This window comes from Cervus elaphus, chromosome 16 (assembly GCF_910594005.1).
Source record: "Cervus elaphus chromosome 16, mCerEla1.1, whole genome shotgun sequence".
Lineage (NCBI taxonomy): Eukaryota > Metazoa > Chordata > Mammalia > Artiodactyla > Cervidae > Cervus > Cervus elaphus.
This window is the reverse complement of record NC_057830.1, coordinates 12,731,407-12,753,716: the sequence shown is the minus strand read 5'-3', so window position 1 is coordinate 12,753,716 and position 22,310 is coordinate 12,731,407. Positions and strand designations below refer to the sequence as shown.

At 42.3% G+C, this 22,310-nt stretch overlaps 1 protein-coding gene across 6 annotated transcripts in view; it reads left to right on the top strand.

Annotated features, from left to right (window-relative positions):
- Positions 1–22,310, top strand: part of PALM2AKAP2 (PALM2 and AKAP2 fusion) — a 490,983-nt gene that overhangs the window by 278,662 nt on the left and 190,011 nt on the right. For 4 of the 6 annotated variants that reach the window (XM_043927344.1, XM_043927343.1, XM_043927342.1 and 1 more), the window contains one exon: positions 1,111–1,809. The exons of 1 other annotated variant lie outside the window; for it this stretch is intronic. In XM_043927344.1, the coding sequence (XP_043783279.1) occupies positions 1,111–1,809 (699 nt within the window). Of the gene's footprint in view, positions 1–1,110; positions 17,861–22,310 lie in introns of those variants that run through there. One more of the 6 variants, XM_043927350.1, reaches the window with a different exon arrangement.

The following is a 22,310-nucleotide window of genomic DNA, read 5'->3' as shown; positions in this document are numbered from 1 at the left end:
TCAGTTTTGAAGCTGCAGAGGTCGATGTATCTGTGGGTCATTCAGGGAAAGGGTGTCTGGGGACAGTTGGCTCCGTGGGTCTGAGGCCAATTTTCCTCCCATCCAGAACATGCACCTCACGGGGAGCCTCTGAGGCAATAGGTCAGAAAGTATGGAGTGTCGTGAGAGTCTACAGGACAGGAAAGAGCTGGTCCTGAGGAAGCTCAGACTGGCCCCAGGATTTGGGATGTTGGAGAGGCTGAGAGTGGTACCTGGGAAGACCAGGTAGGGAGCTCTTGTGATCATCATCTAAGAGAGAGGGAGTCTATCTCAGATTGCGTGATGACAGTGGGGCGGAGAGAAGGCAGCAGCTGGGGGTGACAGCATGGGGCAGAACCTTGAGGGCTTGGCAGGGTGTGCACGGGGGCAGAAAGAGGCCTTCTGTGAGCGCTGTCCTCGAATTCCCGTGTCTTGGGATAATGCCCCCTCTAGTCTTTCTTCTTCTAGGTCTTGTCTTAGAAACCTAGCTAAGTGACTGAAGCCCACAGAGCATATAACCTGACTCCTTTCATAGCTTTCCATTTTTGCAAATGTCCCCTTTTAGAATACAGTAAAGGATGGCCATGTGCCATCTTGCAAAACCCTTCGCATAATCTCCATTCACAGAAAAGCGAAATGTCAAAAAAAAAAAAAAAAGAACACTCAGTAAAAGAGTTCTTTAAAAAGATTTAAGATTTTGGAACTAGGTTACATCCTAACCAAGGGCTTTAAAATTGTCTCAGTCTAGGGTACACTGCCAATCAAGGTGAACTTGCATGTCATCAGTTTCCCTGCAACGTGTCACAGTGGATCTCAACAGTCGCTCGTGACCTTATTTAGCTCCTCTTCCTTGGAAGTTTGAGTGCCGTTGAGAAATGGTGACTCTGTACACATCTTCCCAGTGCATTTAGCTGCTGTATTAAAACACACATATAATCACCTCTGTCCACAGTGCACCCACTCTAACACTCAAGATGCTTGGCGGTTAGACTAGAAAGGGCACAACACCGTTTTTTTGTCTGTTTGGCAATTAACCATTCACTGGCTTTTTTTGTTGTAACATGCACTTCCTTTCTCTTGTTTTCGTTCAAGCTGTGTACGCCATGGAAATTAATGTGGAGAAAGACAAACAAACGGGAGAGACCAAGACTCTCTCTACACCCACCATTGGCCCAGAGGGGGTCCATCAGAGAGGAGTCAAAGTCTTTGATGATGGTACCAAAGTAGTGTATGAGGTGCACTCAGGAGGCACCATAGTAGAAAACGGAGTGCACACATTAAGCTCAAAGGATGTAGAAGAGCTTATTCAGAAAGCTGGACAATCAAGCTTAAGAGGAGGGCACGTGTCAGAAAGGACTGGGATTGCAGATGGGAGCCTCAGCCACCCTAAGGAACACATGCTCTGCAAAGAAGCCAAGTTAGAAATGGTCCATAAGTCTAGGAAAGATCATTCTTCTGGGAACCCAGGGCAGCAGGCTCCAGCCCCCAGCACTGAAGGGCCGGAGGCAAACTTGGATCAGCCAGTCACCATGATTTTCATGGGCTACCAAAATATCGAGGATGAAGAGGAGACGAAGAAGGTGCTAGGCTATGATGAAACCATCAAGGCTGAGTTGGTCCTCATTGATGAAGATGATGAGAAGTCATTGAGGGAGAAGACGGTGACAGACGTGTCCACCATTGATGGGAATGCAGCCGAGCTGGTGTCCGGGAGACCCATCTCAGACACCACTGAGACACCCTCATCCCCTGAAGGGAAGGAAGAGAGCTTGGCCACGGAGCCAGCCCCAGGTACCCAAAAGAAAAAGCGCTGTCAATGCTGTGTTGTCATGTGACCACTTCTTTCTTCCCCTTTCTTCCGGGCAGCCTCTGTGCTCTCCACCACTTACGTAGACCTCACTGTACCACTAACTGCGATACTGTGAACTGGAAGCAAACACCTGCCTTGCCTTGCAGTTGGATTGCTTTGATCCCTCTTATTTTTTTCCCCTTTCGTTTTTTTTCTCCAGTTTCCTCAGCTCAGAGACAACATGCATGTGTGTGCTTCACTCTTTCCAAGAACTTGCTTTTCCTCTAAACTTTTCCTTGTGTCTTCAAGAGGGAATCGGTTCCTTACTGCTCGATTGGAATGGACTCTTCATATCAGCCAGTGATCTCGTAGCCTTAATTCATTTGACTGGAATTGAACCCGTGGGCACCAGGGGAATCATTTTGTCGTGTTCCTATCATGTAGTCACACATCGCCAGGTCGCTGATTTTCTCACTTGCCTCCCTTACTGTGGATCTTTGCTTTTGTATCTTATGTGGCAAAATGCTGTGGGGTCTAGCCAGACACTGGTGTAGCCAAAAGTGGACCTTACTTAGTTTGTTCGATCTAGGGTGATGCTTTTTGCTGCCTTACATAAGCTTCCAGGTTACAGTATTGTGCATCTCTGGCTTTCCTTCTGTTAAAACTGAAATGAAGTTGATGTAAAAGAAAAAGAACCCAGTGCTTATTACAGCTGAATTATAGGGACTAATTCCATAACCTGCCCATCAGCAGCTGTCTCTCTTTCTTATGACTTAACTGATGGACCCTTTATATAAGAAGCACCATTTTTAACTTTCTAAGGACATGAAACAAGCATTGTTTTGAGCATCAGTAGTGATCTCCAAACTTAGGCAAATCCCGGAACCTTGCTTTTATTCTCTAAAAAAAAAAAAAGTGTAAATTTTTGTATTGTTTTCTTTTTCATGGATATATTCCGATCAGTTAATCTGTTTTCAATGAAGTGGTCATTTTGAGAAGTTTCTCTGTAGTGACCATATTTCTAAAACAGGCCTTCTGACCTGCAGTGGTTGCTGGCATGCTTCCGGTCCATCCATTGTGGACGGTGCTGTTCCTGAATTAACTCTTCATTCACCTGCCCTGTTGATTCCAGAGCTTTCCATCTGGACTCTTTTCTTTATGTCCCTACAAAAAAGAAAATGTTACCTGTACCTTCACCGTGTAGGTTTATCCACCCCGCAAAATTAAACTTTAAAATGTAGGGGGGGACAAAAGGTTTCAAAGATGAAGAAAGACCTCTCTTATCACTTTAAGTACTTTGAATTCATTCCAAAATACTGATGGAGTGAGTGGCACATAACTGAGCTTCTTCAATATTGTTTTCTCAACTTATAAAGATTCCAGAACATCAAGGGTGGTTTTTATCTAGAACACAATGAACAGTTCTTTAAATTCTTAGCATTTCTCCCAAAGCAAATAGCCACAGGTATAAAAGAACCAAAGGGAAGCAATATAATAAAATAATAATAGAGCAATGAAATAAAGCTGTAGCATTTGAATTGATTTTAAAACAAATATATCTTTTAAGTTTTTTGCCAAATGTTCTTAGTATTGTTGCAGATAATTCACAAATTTATCCATGTTCCATAGAACCTAAATTTTAAAAATATATGATAAGATGCACTAGATCAAGTTCAACTTCCATGAAAAGTATTGAGAGGAGGCAAAAGCAAAGTGACCTGGAGAGAATTTTATTTCAGAACCAACTCAATTTGTCCTAAGTAGCTTTCTTAGTGCTAAATTTATTATTTTTAATATATTGGCTTGAAATTGTACTTATTCCAGTTAGAAGGGGGAAAAACAATGTTTTTTAGTTTTCAAACAATTACACTTAATGAGCACAAAATAAGTCATTTGATCACCAATATGTAAACCAAAAAAAGTTTAAAAAGGGAAAAATTAATGAGCTAAGTTCTACTTTCTAAGGTGATTCCATCCATGGCTTGATTTTGAACAGCTGAGGGAATTCTCTCTAAATCTCAGGTTCAGCAAAGCAGCTGTTTTTAAATAAACTGCTCTATTATCTAGAAATAATATCTGGTTTTGCTGCCTATAAACCTCACTACTTTCAGCTTCATGCTCCTCAGTAAATGCTTGTTTAAGCATCATTTTAAAAGTTAGAAGAAGACAAGCCAGAGAAACCTATTAGAAAAAGAAAGCAGCTTCAATGTTTTGGACAATCTCTGATTTTAATAATTTATTTAGAAAGAAATAATATAAGTTTCTGATATATTTTTTTTTCCTCACTTGAGGATGAAAACTATTCCGTATGAGTTTTTAAAAGCACAGTTAGTGAGTGGAATGATAGAATTTAGCCTTGGGTGTGTTGTTTGATAAACAGAACCAGAGTCTCTCAGGACAGCTGATTCCCTGATCTGACCTAAGCTTCCATCAGTGAGTTAGTTTTTCATGAAGAAAATTTTCTGTACCTCTCACTACAACACCACACATGAGATCTAACAGACCAGTGATATTCTGTGCTCTCATTTATTGATAATTAGTGTAGGGGTTAGCAGATTATATGAATTAAAGCTCATTCTCTGCATTTACTAGGGAAACTTATGATTTAAATGGTTTTTCAAGTAAGATGTGTTACCTTTATGAAAAATGATGTGTGGCCACAAAAAATGAAGATGTGTTTGGATATGGCATATATATTTGTATAGCTTGCCTCGTTTTCCTGTCACAGTGGGGGATTCAGAGTCAGCCAGTTCTTTAATGGGATGAAACCTGTAATCGCATCTACAGCAAAAAGGAACTATCTTTCATAGTGAAGATATAAACAGAATTGTGACTGTGAACATTCTACCTTTCCTGCTGGTGCTGGCATTGTCTCTGTAAAAACTTCATGATGTATGGCATCATGCCCTTCAAAAATTCAGGGTGTTGACCTACATCACCAGACTAATTAGAGAATCAGTAAGAAAGCTATCAATACAAAACCATGGTCATTTTTGAGGTCATAGTTGGACTTTCTTTCCAAATCATAGACTCAGAACCCTTTTAAATGGGAAGAGGGAAAGGAGGGACATTTCATTTACTTATAAATAGATTCTCAATGGCATGAAATTAAAAAGATTCTTTTAGAGTTAAAATGGTAAACATAAATCTTGCATATCCTGAAAAATCGTGGTGACTTGTATACCTTTGACTTGTTTTTTCCCTTTGATGTGCAATAGGACAAAAGGAAGGGGATTTTCTTTTTTCACTCTGTGCTTTATTTACTTACAATTATATTATTTTCCTTATATAAGCAAAATTAGTTGCCTCTAAAAGTGATTTGACAGTGTCCAGTAATGTCACTTAATATTGGGAGTAAAGAGGACAAGACACTAGGAATTCCTTTCTGGCCAAACCCCAATCATGGTTTCCTAAAACTATCCAAAGGCTTTCAGAAAACACAAACAAATTCTAGAGTTGATTTGATTTGACTCTGAAATGTTAATGACGCATATCAGCTTCTGATTCCCCTCTAGTCCATTTTACTTTTTCTGGCAATAAATGTGTTTTTCCTAAATGCAAGGAAACCTTTATTTGGTTAGGGGTAAGTTTTTATAAAAGGGGGGAAATATCTCTATGTAATTTCCTAGAGATACAGTATCACCTCTGGAGCAAAACGTTGAGCCCAAGTCTGAAAACAGCTTATTTCTTTTCACTTCGTTCAGAATTACATTTCAAGGGACCATAGAACACCCTTGATGATGACCATTTATTTAATGCCAGTGAACCAGTGGGTAGCAAAAGAGGTGGCGGGAATACGGTGATAGAGGCAAAAACTAAATCACTAAACCAGTTGTTCCTTTAAAAAAAAAAAGTAACTCTGTCAGTGTAAAACACAGATGAACACAGGCAAAATACGCATGGAGGACTTACTTTTGTTCTCACTTAAAATCTAGAAGCTCAGCCATCTCTGTTTGTTAACAGACCCACTTGTGGAGTTCAGCCCACCAAAGGGCCCATACCTTGTGGGAATATTCTGATCTCCTGCAATGTTACTTTGTTTACAACAAAAACCATTCCAAGGCAAGAACAGTTTTATGTTGTACTTTGGCAGTGTGCACATTCATCATTGAAACCAAGAATTCTCAGCATGGTTAAAAGATAAGTTTCCGAAACTCTGTAGATGTGTAATCTTTTAGAAGCTCCTCAATTTATTAATCAAGGTATGTGTAGCTCTGCTGATGAGGACAGAACCAGAAAGCGTCTCTTGTGCTACTGGGTAGTATTATTATGACCCAGCGCATACATGGAATGATGGTATATATCACAAAACAATTCCAAGTAATGAGCAGGATGAGATCTTGGATTCCTGGGACCAGTTCATCTTCATTGTGAAGACCTCTTCTGGTCTTATCAGGAAAACTTCCCTGCATTTTCTTGGGAAAAAGAAAAGTCCATCTTTTATGAGGAGCACGATGCTGATATATATCTGTATTTTCATAGCTTCAGCAAACTCCATAATATAACCCCCATTTTAATAGAAACCAAAATACTTATTATTTGAATGTAGAAAGGCTAGAATAAAAATTACATCCTGAAAGTTTCCAGGGGTAATTTCCCTGGGGAATCCTTGAATCAGCCTTGTCCTACCACCCCTTAATTTTGTATGACTTAAATAGGCCTCTGTGTCCCCTCTCCACTCCAGTCTAAAAGGTCTGAACTGTAGCACAAAAAACTTGCTGTCAGTGTGAAAATACCATATGTATCTTGTGGGGACCACAGACTTTCTGCATCAAAGATCTGGGCAGCCTTAACTTTTATAAAAGAATTTTCAATGCTGTCTTTTACTAAGCAGGGAAACAAAATGCTTCCTGAAATTAATGACTTTTCTATATTTTGTGACTATTTTCTAAGTTTCTACAGGTTCATCTTTTCCCCATATTGCCTCTTACTAGTCACCTGGGGCTATTTTTTGCAAGTCATTGCATTTTTATCAAAAGAAAAGTACATCTCATGAACCACAAAATTCCCTCTAGACTTCAGGCAGTCCTTCTGGAGTAAAAGAACAGAAACACAGAAAGAAATGAATGACAGGGTGGCTTTTGTGTTCCTATGGTTAATGTACTGTATGGTATATATGTTTACAGAATGTATCTGCCTTGTGATGTTAACAAAATGAATGACAAAAAAAAAAAAAATGAGTTCTGATGTGCCATTTGAAAGTTTGCCTTAGCATCGATGTTTATGTTCTTTTCTGTCCTTTCAAAATCACAGGTTGTATTCCAAAGCTGTTTGAGCACAACATTCTCTTCCCCACCCCTACCCAGCCCTTCTTTAGAGCTGTGAATTTCCTCCCAGGAGCCGAGGCAGAACCTTGCAGTTCTGAGCCAGGGGGAATAAAGTAGGCGGAGCTTGGGCGTTGCCTCTGCCCTTCTACGAGTCAAAGACTTCCTTGTGAGCACTCTCCCACTCTGACATTCCTGGGGTGGGCCTCATGCAAGGTGTGACCTCCTGCAGTCCTTCCCGCCTTAAGGGAGGTGAACTTGTGGACCCCCTACCTAGATCTGGGCGCATGTTTCTAAGCACAATCGGCATAGCTTCAAAAAGCAAATTGAATGAGACGGGCTTACATGCTGTGATTGAGCCTTCCCTGAGGGGTGTGCCATTCATTGTAGTCTAAGATGAGTGGCGTGGTATAGAGGGGAATAGGGAGTGGTTATAGAAATGGAATAGTTTATGTTTATTTATTTTTTTAAGGAAAAATATTTTTATAATGAAATCTAGATAAGTTATGAAGCTTGACTTTGAAAACACCCTTGATTTACTGAGTTATATTTCTCTATTCCATTAAGGTAACTTTCTGCTGAGTTCTGTTAGCACTCGCCCAGACCTTGGGAGGCATGAGCAGAGGTCCTGTGACCTGCCCCTACACCAGCAGATCTAGGTTGTACGATCAAACTTTCTATACCTGTCATTAGATAACCTGTTATATAGCTTGATAGCTCTCTGGGCCACACCTTTAATAATGTAGAATGATCTTTTGGAAGGAGATAGCTGTTTTAAATGAAAGCCAAGCCCAGCAATTATCAAAGTCTAACTCTTTCACATATTTAAGGAGTAATTGCAACTTGTGAGGTTAAGGGACCACTTATAATATTATGGTACATTTGAGTTATTTATAGGAAATGGTGAGTCAGAGGCATCTGGCCATCTGCATATTGTACACAATATACATGAATGTATAAACCAACAATATGAAACTTACCAAATGTTATTGGCCTTGTAAATATCAACAGGGCTGCATCTTATTTCCAGAGTTAAGTAGAGACTGGAAAGGATTATCCTTATCCATCCACAAAGGAGATACTGAATTTTTAGAGTTCTTAGATTTTTTCCTTAATTTTCTACCAAGTTCTTGAGTTCCCGTCACAGTCATACTCAGGCTCATGAATATCTTCACCCACACCTGTTCCACTGTCTGACTCACACCAGAGGTCAGAGGTCAAGCCTCAGCATCTGCTCCCTTCTCCTCTTAGACTCTTCTCCCAGGAAGCATCCTTTCCTAGGATGGGGTCATTTTCTCCTACCCTAAAAGACCAAGATCCTTTTTTTTCCAGTAAGGCAGAGTCCTAAACACTCTCCTTTTCAAGAAAAATAGCCTTTCTAATTCCCAGACAAATCATTTTAGTTTCTTTATCTTCAGAATCCCTCCAACAGGCCCAACTCAAGTCCAGCTGTGAAGCATACTGTCATGACAACAACTCCAGAAAGAGCTATGTAACTGCCTGAGGGTGGTAGGAAGAGCCAGTGTGCCCTTAGCCTCTTGTTACTATGGGAACCTCTCAGTTTCAAGATGAGGTGGTCAGGGAGACATTCAGTCACTTGGTTGTGCAACATGTCTTTATGTACAAAGAGGCCACCGGGCAAGGCCTGATCTCAGCTATTCTGTGTGCAGCTCCAACTCCAATTCTGTGACATCCCATCCTGGTCATTGGAAAGAGTTCTCTCCTTGGTGGAGTCCTGGAACATTCATTCCTCCTCTCAAGCTCCTAACTTAATCCCATCACACAGGGGTTCGAGAAAATGTTGTGTCTGCGGCAGCTTTTCAATGAATGTAGGTTGTTGATTGGAATGTTCAGCTTTAGCGGCTCACTCGTGGTGAGTGACATCTCTGTAAATATATCCATTTTGTGGTTGGTTGGGGGTGGGATGGGTGGGGCGGGAGACTGTCGTGCATACTCTGAACTAGACTTTCTGGACTAGCTGCTGTACTTTGTAACCTGAAGTGTACTTTGACTGTTCTGTCTCCTTCAGATGAAAAACAAAACAAAAGCTGACTTCAGAAATAACACTGCCAGCGACAGCCGATGCTGTACTTGTAGCTTCTCTCTGTTCCTCTGTACAGTGTTAATAGACAATAAACTGCCTTTTCACTGCATCTACCTCTGTGTCTGTGCCCACATTCTTTCCCCCTTCTCACCTGCCACAGCGGACTTCAGGCCAGTCCTCGTGGGGAGCACCTCCAACCGTTCACTAAAACTCCACGCTAATCCAGTGCTTTTCAAACCTAAACCTGCTTCAGCATCACCCGGTGGCATCTGCTAAGAATGTGGAAGCTCAGCCACACCTCAGGGACTCAAATTCAGATTCTGGGGTGGGGCCCAGTATTCTACCTGTTTAGTGATGTCTCCAGGCGATTCTGATACATACTCCATCTAACCCAGCCGTGTGTTTGGGGACCTCTCCGTGGCCTGCCTGTTCCAGCTGGTTTCCACATTAACTAATCCTCTCTCTAACCCCTTTTTGCACATCTGTCTCCACACCTGTCTCCCCTGGTCTTGTTTCTTATAAGCCCTCAGCAGTGGCACTGACTTTGATCCCATGGGTCAAACTCCGTCTCCCTCTTAGTTTAAGTAGGAAGTGTTCATCCAGTGCAGTCTTCTAAACAGGAGCCTCTTAAGACACCTGCGGACTTTGTTTCTCTTCTTTAGTGCTGTATCCTCTTTCTCTAGAATAGAATCAGCAAACTTTTCATGTCAATGGCAAGAGAGTAAATACTTTTGGCTTTGTGGGTCACTTGACTTTCGTCACAACTACTCAGCTCTACCAGGAAACAGCCATACACAACGTGTAAGTGAATGAGTGTAGCTATGTTGCATAAACTTTATCTACCAACACAGACTCGGGGCCAGATTTGGCCCTCAGGCAGGTAGTTTGCTGACCCTGGTCTCAGACAGAGCCTGGCACATAGTAGGTACTCACTGAAAAGTTAAAAAGTTATTGCATGAAAGAATGAACAAAGGACAGTTATGATGACACCTACAGAACTGTCACAATTGTTTTCTTTGAGGCTATGAAATAAACGAAATTTGTTGGGGAGTTCTCATCTGTTGGGTTTTGTGGTAGATTTTTCTTTTTCTTTTTTTTTTTTTTGTGTGTGTGTCTTTATGCCTGGAAACTACCTCAGGATTGAAACTGGAATGGTGCCTCCGACTACCACGCTGAAATTAACAAGAGTTTCAGCCAATAGAAAGTTAAAGAAATGCAAGGACCTCTTGTCCTTGTCGAAAGTGCACCAGGCGTATGAGATCTGGGTGGCCCCTGGGCATCTGTGCATTTGATCTTAGTGTTTGTGGAACCACATCTTATCTAGTCTATCCTCCACAGTGAATGGCAAGGGTTTCTTGACATTATTCTTTTTGTTAATTGAAATACTTGTTAAACAAAAGGCTGGAACCACAGTAGACCATTATTCCCCCCCCAACTCTAGGGCATATCCACAGTGACACGCTGAGTAGGGTGTGAAAAGCTGCGTGCTGACATCCATTTCCCAGTGTTGCTGTGACTTAAGGGAAGGTATATTTACACAAAGCACTCTGTAAGCTGGAAGTGGATAACGAATGAAGTTTACTTGTGATGAGAAAGTGTCTGTTCCTCTACTAAAGATCTTTTCTCAAATGTAAACATAATAAACTGGTCAGATGTGTTTCAGAACCAGTGTGAAAAGGAAGCTGCTTTTCCTCCATTGGGTTTGTGGCATATTATATTGAACCATATGAAGTCGCCATTTAATAAATCAATAATGTGGAATAGTGACAGTTCCATATAATTCAATCTAATAATTCTTTTAGATTCAGAGATCATTTCCCATCATGGAGGGCAAAAGATTAGCAAATAAACTCTAATTATAGCAGGAGGAGTTTAGATGAGGAAAGAACTTTGGAAGGGAACGTTGTTCTGTACTTAAAACTAGGCATTTCCCCTGGATAGGTAGGATTTCCTTTAATCTAATGTTGACCTTTTGAGGTAGACATTGCTAATATTCTCCGTAATACATGAGGAAACTGAGTCAAGGAGACAGTTTGTTGCTCAATATAGCAGAGCTAAAAATTAGAATGGAAATTGGGGAACAAGTTTCAGGCTCAGCTCTCTTCCACATAGAAGGCTCTTGTTGTGAGAGTGGTGTGGGGATACAGCTGAAACTGGATACAGAAAGATTTGGGTAACAGAGCCATCTATGCCCCCCCAGAAAAAGACAAAAATGGCACCAGTCCTTATTTTGTACCTTTATCTACTCAAGCAAAGGCTCAGTAATAACACTGCCCTCTGGAGGATGGGAGGTGTCTATGCAGCACTTCCTTCCCAAAAGAAAAGCAGTCATGCTTTATCTGTTCTTCTACCCGATTGTTTGGAGTCCTGTTGTTCTGCTTGACATTTTTCCTTCCCCATTCATAAAAAGAATTAACAAAATTTAAAATCTAGGAGTGGCATATCCATTTTCAAATAAGCAAAGGAGGTGTTGTTGTTGTTAATATTGTTATTATTTTGCCCCTGTTGTAAGAGCTTAGAGGAACAGTGTTCTATGGCACTGGGCAAATACCTCTTGTATCAGAAGGCGGATACATCAGCCTTCTGCAACCACCAATAGGACACACTGTCTCCCTAACAACCCAGATCCTCTCCCATTTTTCTCAAACAGTGTCAAATCCTCCACTATACAGGCATCACACAAAAGCCTAACTTTGCTATTTAGAACTCAAGGCTATGGGAGCTCAGATTGATCATCTAATGCAGAAGTCATTAAATGGTTAGCCACTGGCTGAATCTGAGGCTGTGTTGGTTATAACCTGTGGTTATGTTGGTTTTGCCTGCATCATGTTTTAAAACCATTTTTAATTCACTGCCAATAATAATAAATTAAGAGGAGTGTCATTTCAGAGATGGATTTCCAGCTACTCTTGACATTTCAGAGGCTCTGTCAACCATGGGCCTCTTTTCCTGGCTGACAGGTATCTAGAGCTGATGGTGGCTGCAGTCACACTCTCTTGCTCACCATCCCCGCCCCTCCTTCCTATTACCTTACTCTTGGCCAGTTTCCTTTGTTTATATTACCTGCCTGGCGCTTGTTGATGTATGGTAGATTAGGGAATCTACCATAACCTACTCATTTTATGGCTGGCTCCCAGATGAGACTTACCTAAAGGGAGATGGCAGAGCCAGAATCAGAGATGAACTTCTGAACTCCTTTGGAAAAATAAGTTTTGCACTAGGTTTGGATTTGAATTAGATGGAAACATTTAAAAATTTTGAACAGCCCACAAGCAGAAAGCCAATATCAGAATTTGATGCTTGTACTTTTACCAGAAGGACCCACATGACTTTATAATAATAGATTATCCCAAGGCTGGTGAACTCATTTACCACTCAAGAGGAAAAAAAATTCATTTCCTATGACAACTTCTAGTATATAGATTATTTTACTCTCTGTTTCTTTGGTTAAATGAATCATGTCATGTTTTAAGAACTTTGTGACATCATGTCTTATGGTTGAAAGTGGCATTCATGAAAAATAAACAAAAAATTGTTGTAGTCAACAACCATTGACTATTTCTGGGGTTTTGTATCCCTTGCTAGGAAAAAGTAACAAGATGCAAAGGCCATACGTGTTTAAATTTAAATGTGATTTTCTTTTCCCTCCTAATCCTTAGTCTCTTATTGTGCTCCTGAGGTCATGTGGTCACAGAATAGTAATAGTCTTTCACTTTCACTTTCTTATCTTACTAAGAGTAATAATCAGTAGAAAATTTGACATTTCAAAGACCTGATGAAATATGGATCTTTTCTCTCATAGCTTGTCATCAAAAATCAATGTGATCTAGTATTTTCTTTTGAATATTAGATGATAAATGACATTTTCCAACTTTTTTTTTTCCCACTTCTGAGTCACCAAGTATAGAAAATCTGAGCAGCAGACTTACCCTTTTAAAGCCAGGATTTTTAGGTCAACCCAAGGACAACCCAGAGGTGACATAAATCCTGTAGTCAGTGTGAATTGTTCATCCATCAGAATATGCAGACTCATATTCTTTCTCTTAAAGAGCTTATTTCAAACCAGAGTGCAAGGAGCAATTCAGTCATTTCTTCTTTCTCTGGAAGACTGACCAAATATTCACTCTATTCAGAGGCATGATATGAGATGCTGCCTCATACTTTAGCTCAATTTTTCCTAAACTTGGACTTTTGGTATCACCTTAATTTTTTTTGTCCTCTGTGTGTACCACCTGTGGACCATCATTTACTCTTTTAACCACTTTTTTTTTTTTTCCACTTAAAGGTAACTTTGTCACCCTACCATAAGTAAGTAGCTGGGGTTCAGATGGTAAAGAATCTGCCTACAGTGCAGGAGACCTGGGTTCGATCCCTGGGTCAGGAAGATCCCCTGAAGAAGGGCATGGGAACCCACTCCAGTATTCTTGCCTGGAGAATCCCATGGACAGAGGAGCCTTGCGGGCTGCAGTCCATGGGGCTGCAAAGAGTTGGACTCGTCTGAGCGACTAATGCTTTCACTTCCAAGTAGGTAGCACATGCCATAAAAGCAGCTGTTGAAATAAATGTAAATCAGCATTATTAAGCTTCAGCTGCACACAGTTGCCTAAGAACATATACAGTTACCTGAGACCAACTCTTTCATTGTTAAAGAGCGGAATAGCCAGATTAGAGACTAGACCCCCATCTGTTTGATATAATCGTATGGCGTGAAAGATCATGAAAACCATAATCATTGTCTCACTGTGTGGTTCAGTGTTGATTAATGCCATCTCATATACCCCTTTGGAGGGCATGGCAACCCACTCTGGTATTCTTGCCTGGACAATCCCAGGGACAGAGGAGCCTGGTTGGCTATAGTCCATAGGGTTGCAAAGAGTCCTACATGACTGAAGTGATGCGGCACACATACCTCTAAAATTTTGGAAGCACTGCCTTACTTCATTGCATTCCCTTAAAAGAATCCCAGTTCCTCATTTTGAAGATTGGGATGAGAAATACAAAGTGACTTGCTCAAAGCAACAGGAAATAAGAGCAGAGACACAGAGCTGGAATTCAAGCCCAAGTTGGGATGACTTCAGATTCTTTCTGTTTTACCAGGTGCCCATCATGCCATTCCTTTTATAAGGAATGAATTGAATACATCAGCAGCAAACTTAAAACTCTCCAGGAAAGCTCTCCATCATTTAAACAAACAAAAGTAACATCTGTTCCAGTTAGAGCTGTCTCTGGCATAAGCAGTTTTGCACTGATAGGGATCAGATCTAATTGGGCTCCTTCTGCCTTACTTGAGCGACGTTGCACAATCAGATGTGAATTTCCAGATAGAGCAGGGAAGTGATGCAATAGACAAGCACATGAGCCCAGTGGCTGCCTCCACTGTAAGGCACTCTGGCCTTCGGCTTCAGCACCTCTGCTGAGCTCTAGTAAGCCCACTCCTGCTCAGCAGACCTCTTGATTAACTCTTGTTGAGTCAGGGATGTAGTCATGGAGGCTGCAAAACTGATCACTAGAGAGTGAGCATAACTTAATGGAGAAAGCATCACTCAAGGACATCTTTTTTCTTCTTTTCCCTTCCTTTCCCATCCCTTCCCTGCCCTGCCCTTTTCCCTCTTCCCTTCTTTCTTCTCTTTTCTTCTCTATGGAATGAGTCTGCTTTTGACATAAGGTGCACTCCCAGCTGAAGGATGAATTGACCTCAAAACGTTCATTAATCCTCTCAGAAAGCACCATGTTCTCTGGTCCTCATTTCTTGCTTGCTGCATATTAGAATCTGGAACATTTTCTTAAAAATGTAATTATACTAGGGCCCCACCTCAGAGATTCTGATCTAATTTGTTTGGATGAGGCCTGGGGCATTTATTAAAGGGCTCCAAGTGATTCTCATGGGCAGTTAGGGTTGGAAACCATAGCACAGAAGATCCCAGAGCAGGCAGGAGTGGTCCAGGCTGGAATCCTTGTCTCAACTCTGCAAACCAAGCAAAAATAAATAAATAAATAAATAAATAAAATGTATGCTTTGGCATCTGAATCAAAATCAAGTCCCAAGTCTGTCACTGGTCAGCTTGGTGATTTGGGGGCAATTTACTTCAATTCAATAAGTCTTGGTGTCCTTGTTTTGTGAAATGAGAATAATACCTACACTGTAGGACTCCTACTGGGAATGTTTTAAAGTCTTTTCTTTCTGCTTTTCCTTTCTCCTTTCTCTCCCATTACAAAAGAAAAGTGAGGAGGGTTGTAGGCAAAAAGGCAGCTGAGAAAAATAGAGAAATTAGTTAAGAGAAAAATGAAATGAAACTAGAGGTCTCAATCTAGCGTAGATTTCTGAATGTTTATTTCTCTTTCTCCCATTTGTTTGAGCAGTTCAGCTTGTAAAATGTACAACACAATACTGCTAATAATTATCAACCAAACCACTGAATTCTAAGTTCTTGGATCTGTTTTTAAAACAATAAAAACATGAGATGATAGAATTGGCATTTGGAGTGTGAGGGGATACGGGTCTGGGCTCTCTTCTAGATATATCATTTACTATGTGACTTAGAAGTCCTTTTTCCTCTCTTGGCCCCAACTTTTTCATCTAAAAAATGAGTAATTTTACCAGATGACCGTTAAGAGGATTGTGAGTAACATTCTAGGTGGATGTCAACATCAAAGGTATTTCTCTATAGTTAAAGAAAAGGAAAAAAAAAAAAAAAACCATCAAACTGAGGAGTGTTTTTTCTAAAAGATGCTAAACTCCCTGGCCTTTAAAAGCCAGCACATAGACAATCCTCCTCAGCCCTGGCCTGGCCCTAGGAGTCCCTGGGCAAATCCCCCATCACCGCCTTGCTCCAGGTTCTTTCCAAGCCCCATGGTAAACCAGTAGCCATTTTCCTGTGTGTGAAATTCAGTGGGCAGACACCTGATTTATGCGGACTTATGGTTCATCATGGTTGAAAACAAGAATTTGGATTCCATTTAAAAAACATAAACAGACTGGCCTTATCAGGGGCCTGACATCCATGTGCCCTTCTCTCTCTCCTGATCTAGAAAATCCTGGAGTGTTGGTAAAGACATACCTAGAATCTCCAGGGAGTTGAGTGCAACAGATACATACCGCTGCCTATCTCTTCTAGATGGTTTCTTCATAGGAACCTTAAGGATTGGAGCAACAGAACGACAATGCTTCGCTCTGCGTGAATTAGGAACTCCTTCTCTTGTGCTCCAAAGCTGCGTGTCCAGTGTCATAGGATTTGAAATCAATAAATGAGTTCTGCTCCTTGATAGCTCTGTCTCTTAGGGCACAGGCTCTTAGCCTTTGTGTTCTGCAGCATGCCAAAGACTGTTTACTAAGCACAGGCGGAGTGGTGTTGATGCAAAGAGCTTCAGAAGCAGTAGATTAAAAGCCAGTCAAGGAAGTTCCAGTTGAATGAGGTTCGTTGGCTGAAGCTTGGCTGAGGACAGTTTGGTTTCAAGTCTTTTCATGTCCCAGGAGATAATTCCCCTTTCTGGACGCCGAAAGGAGAAGTGAGAACTCTCAGATTATTTCCTGAAGCCATGGCTGGGTAAAGAAATCCTTCATTGCATGTGTAGAAACACTTATCATCACCAAGGCACCTGGCTCCCAGCTTTATAAAACAGAGAATTCCTCCTTTATCCTTTCTTTCTAGAATCCTTCTCTCTGAAATTCAAAATTTGCTAAAATGTGACATCTTCTCCTCCATCTCTTTTCTCCACCAAACTTCAGGTCCCCCTGCTTACTAACATAAATGTGCATTTTTACCTAAGGAGTCCTCCACCACCCTCCACTGGCCACATTCTCACCCAGCTTTACTTATGCTGTTTTAGACACACCTAGCATAGGCCCTTTCCTCCCCACATTTTGGGAAGTCTTCCGAACTCAGCCCAGCTGGAATGCCTTCATCTCATTCTGCCCCCTGCACTTGCCTCTGACCCCTCACTGCCAGCCTTCCTCTGAACTCTTGTGTCCTTCTGTGTGGCTGTGCGTTTACTTGGAACTTCTGTATTCACATAGCCAAAGACTCATTTTCTAGCTCCAGAAATGGATCAGGATTAGCATTTCTTCTCTTGAAATTTGTTGATTTCATCCTGAGACACAGACTTACTGACTATGGGTTGAAAACACAATGAAGATTTAATGCCAACTAATTATTGGCTCCCAAGTCTCAGTGGGAAGCATGGGGCAGGAGTCTTTGTTTAAAAAAAAAAAATGGGGAGAATTTTTGTTTTAGTTTTTCTCTCCTGGTCAGTAAGAAAGAGGCTTGGTATTGTGCTGAGAGCCGTGGGTCTTCTCTTATCAGGCAAGAGGAGGGACTGAACTTAAATCAGTTTTCAGAGAAGTTTAAAGCAGAGCACAGACAAAACAGTTTTCTTGTGCCTCACAGGACAAGGGTGTGTAGGTGAGTGAGGGCTTAGTGCTTTTTAGCAATGGCTAGGCAAGCAGACAGTCACATCATCTGGAGGGTGTCCAGCGCTGTAAGGATTAGCTGCTGAAGTATACCAGTTCGGGCTGATGGGAAATGGGACTAGAGTTTCCCAGCAGGGCTACTGTGTATGGTCATTCAGGTTGCTCACTGCATAATCCTAGAGGGCTCCACTGACATAAAGGATGGTGTGAATGGTGCTCTCTGAGGTGTGCATTGCACGATGTGCCCACTGTGTGTGTTTAGGCAGAGACATGCTTAAGTAGTATGTAAACTCTTTAAAACACATAGGTGAAAAAAAAAAAAAACACATAGGTGAAAATCACCCAGAAACTTACATTACAAACAAAACATTAAACCCATAGCAAACTTGCTGTAGTGTGTCAGGTGATAAGAGCAAATTTTAACTCTAAGGACTACAGACTAACTCTTTAGAACCGGTAACCAAGACATACTCCTAGAAACGAGGCCTGTTTTTCCTTGATTTTCCTCCAGTTTGGCACAGTAATAAACACAGGGTATGAATGAATGGGTCATGGTGTCATCACTGAGAACATGGACCAGAATGAGAAGTAGGGCCAGTTGCTTTTTCTTCTAGGACACGGGTATTGCTTAGGCACAAAACATTCACCAGCAGCCACTTAGAAATCTTTCTTTGACCAGAGTGACCATATGTCCCACTTTGGATGTGTTTTCCCAGCCTCATTCTCAGTAGCGTTCCAGCTGGGATGGTCCAGTGTATGGTCACACTACCTCCAAGATGCAGATCGGCATCTCTGCTTGGGCAGCATCCCTACACCCAAGACTGGCCTTTGCTTCCATTGATCCCTTGGCAGTTCCTGTGATATGGACACAGTGTTGTAGACACAACACTCCAGGCACAGCCAGAGCCCTTTCTCCGGAGAGACGGATACGAGTCAGAGGGCTGTGGGACAGCCCACCATCACATCAAATCATTTCCTTTTTCCTTTGCCATTTATAATCAGTTCCATTTTACTATGGGCACTCGGTAAAGAGGAAGGATTAAAGACAGAAAGCAGAACATTCTCAGACCTGGTACTTCTTAGCCAGCTAGAGACTCAACAGAGGATATTGGCTCTTGGCTTGTGCCATTTGCCTGCTGCTCACAGTTGTCGCTAGAGAAGATTCATCATTGGGGGTGTTCAGTAGTTACAGTTACCATAGACAGCACATGAGAGGGAGGAGGGTGACTTAAAGGCCTTTGCAGATGCGTGTTCATCCAACAGCCATCAAGAAACTCATACAAGACAGTGCAGGTGCTGCCCAGGGCCTGAACCCATGGTGCATGGGGGTGCAGAGTTCTGATTCTCGAGTCCAGCTGCCACTTCTTTGTGCCTCTGTTCCTTTATGCATAAAGTGGTGATGAGCATTGAATCTCTTATAAAGTGTTTTGGACACTGCCTGGAAATCACAGGCAGAGTAAAACTATTAGCTATTGGTAGGAGTAGTAACCACAGCCTTGAGAATTAGAGAGCAAACCCTAGGAATCATAAGAAGCATGAATCAGGAACCATTACCCCTGGGGGCAAATCCGGCCCTCAGTCCATTTTTGTAAATAAAGTTTTATTAGAATTCATCTCTGTTCATGTATATGTATATTGTCTAGGGAAGGAAGCCATATGGCCCATTGAAACTTTAAAAATTGTCTCCTACCCCATGCTTGTGCTCAGTTTTGTCTAACTCTTTGAGACCCCATGGTCTGTAGCCCAACAGGCTCCTCTGTCTAAGGAGTTTTCCAGGCAAGAATACTCCCATGTGCTACTCCCACTCCGGGGAATTTTCCTGACCCAGGGATTGAACCCACATCTCTTGTGTCTCCTGCATTGGCAGACGGATTCTTTACCACTGTGCCACCAAGAAGCCCCCAATATTGCCTAATACTTTACAAAAAATGTTTGAAGTTACTCAAAGTCACTTTCCTATTCTCCTAGCATTTGCTGGACACTGATGAAATACCCTGAACTGTATTACACTTTTTAATATAACTTATTAACTTCTGTAAGAAGTAGCTCTTCGAGATCAGTAGAAATATGCCCCTATTTTACCTAGGAGGTTCAGAGCACTGGTGACTTGTCTAAAACTCAGAGCCAGAGTTCATTCTCTGGTGTCCTGATCCAGAATTCCAGGAGTCATCAAGGCAGACATCTTTAAGGAGTTGGGTTTGCATTTGCCCTTAAAGAATGTGTGGTTGTCACTACGCAAGGATGAGACCCTGGGAGGGCATTCAAGGCAGAAGGAACTTGTTGATCAAAGAGCCCACTGTGGGAAGCGGAGGCTGTCTGCTCTTCTGTTTTGGTAGAACAAAGGCACCCAACGAGTGGGAGGATGTGCAGCGGAAGAAGTGGCTTGAGGCCAGTGTGTGGGGAGATGGGGTGTTCCTCAAGGAAGAAGTTGCAACTGAGAGTTCACGGGTAGGCCTGTGGCTGTAATGTGTTTGACCTTTATTCTGTTGATTCATACAAAGATATTTTGTTTGCTTTGATTTTAATTTGAATTTACAACCAAGAAATTCCACAATTTCTTCTTCTCCTCTTGAAAAAGCAGATCTAGCCATCCTGGACGTTCCCAGGAGGCAAGAATCAGCTGGAGATGAGGCCAACTACCTCCTTTGGATATGAGGCATGATTGGTACCACCTTAGACCCAATCGAGGGGAGTCCTTGTCCTGCACCCTGGGTTTTAATAAGGCCTTGCTCTGGTTAAACCCTTTCCCATGAGGTGAGACATTTTGGGGCCAAGGGGACTTGCCTGTACCACCCCTCATCGCTAGCCTGTGCTTCAGGTGCCAGGACTCAGAATTCTCTGCCAAAAGGGCCAAGTTCACTTCCATGGGCCTCTTCCCTATGGCTGAGGGGTGTACCAAGGGAAAGCAGATTGTGTTGGGGGTACAGTGTGTGTGGATAGAACTTTGATGTTCAGGCTGGGGTGTCCAGCCCTGGCTGCAATGTCCCTGGAGTTGCAGAACAAAGGCAGGAGTAAGGAGAAAAGGGACATGGGTAACAGGCCAGAGGATCTCTGGGCACCTCTAAGTCTCAACAGGGGACTCCTAGGAATCTGAGAATGCATGAACTTGACCTTCAGAGTCAGTATGAAGTGCATTTGCTAACTTAGAAGGAGAGAATGCAGTTTCTTTACTTATTTTGAGCTTGATTTCCAACTTTTAAGTGCTGAGACAGTTTGAATGTGGGCCTTTATTTGTGTGCTTACTCCCAGGCTCGAAAACATCCAGGGTGAGCCTGGCTGCAATCCCCAACACCTTACACTACAGCTGTGTCCCTCCCCAATGTCTTACACTACAGCTGTGTCCCTCATTGACCTGACCTATCTGGTTGTTATTGGAGTTTGTGGCCCTTGCTCTGAACAATTCCTGGGGGGAAAGGTTGAAGATTTCTCATCAGAGCCACAGTTTGCCAAATGAACACCTAGAGACAGAGAAAGAGACAGGAAGGCCAGTTAGGGGCTACTGCTAGATAAAGTAGGATGGCTGTCATGCAAAAAAGGAAGGGATGGATTAGAGGCTCTTAATCAAGGGAGACCTGATAGACTTAACATACAGGGGGACAGGGAGGAGGCGGCAGAGTGTTCCATGTCTAAAAAAGAATAGCTTAGCCCTGAAGCCAGGGCATTCAGACACCAGCTCTGTTGCTTACAAGTTGTATGACCTTTGAGTACCTCCCCTAATCATTCTGTCCTTGGTTTCCTCATCTATAACATAGGGATGCGTGATCTGGCAGCATCTCTCTCACGAGGCTGTCATGAAGGTTGGATGAGTTTATATTTGTAATTAGCATAGTGTTCAGTACAGAATATATGCCTACTATTATTATCTGTCAGCTCTAGGTGGTAGGTATGCTAGAGTGGGTTATGTTATTTTTTGTATTTTCATTTTTTCAGTATTGCTTTAAAATAATGTTCTTCAAAAAGAGATATTGCAGAACCAGACTTCTTAAACTCCCGCATGCCTATGAAGCATTTGGTAATCTTGTGAAAAGGCAGTTTGGGGCTCAGGAGGTAGGGGACAGGGTCCTTGAGTGCATGCTAAGTTAGCTTCAGTTGTGTCCTACTCTTTGCAACCCTGTGGACTGTAGCCCGCCAGGCTCCTCCGTCCATGGGATTCTCCAGGCAAGAATACTGGCGTGGATTGCCAAGCCCTCCTCCAGGGGATCTTCCCAACCCAGGGATTGAACCCAGGTTTCCCGCATTTCAGGTGGGTTCTTTACCGCTCGCGCCACCTGGGAAGCCTGGGGCAGGGTCCAAGATTCTGCATTTCTAACAGGTTCCCAGGTGGTCCAGTGTCGCTGACCCACTGGCCACTCTGAGCAGCAAGATTGTAAAGGAATCGAGGTCCATTGATGTTCCTAGGACAGGACTGTTTTGGTTATCCATTGCTGCCGTACAAATCACCCAAAGCTAGTAGCTTAAAACTAAAACAAGTATTTGTTAATATTACTGCCATTATTGTCTTTGCTATTGTTACTACTGTCTCGCTCAATTCAGCTGTGCAGTTCTTGCTCAGGATCTCATGGTAGCTGGGGCTTGCTCATCTCGAAGCTCCCTCAAGCTTTGCCGTGCCCTGGGACCTCAACTGGGGCTGTCAGCCAGAACTTTACCTGTGACCTCTGCAAGTGGCACGAGGCTCTTCATGGTCCAGCAGCTGGGTTCCAAAAACAGGTGTCCCCAGAGAGAGAGCCAGGCTGAAGCTGTGTCACCTTTTCTAACCTAGGCTCCAAAGTCACTCAGTGTCACTTCTGC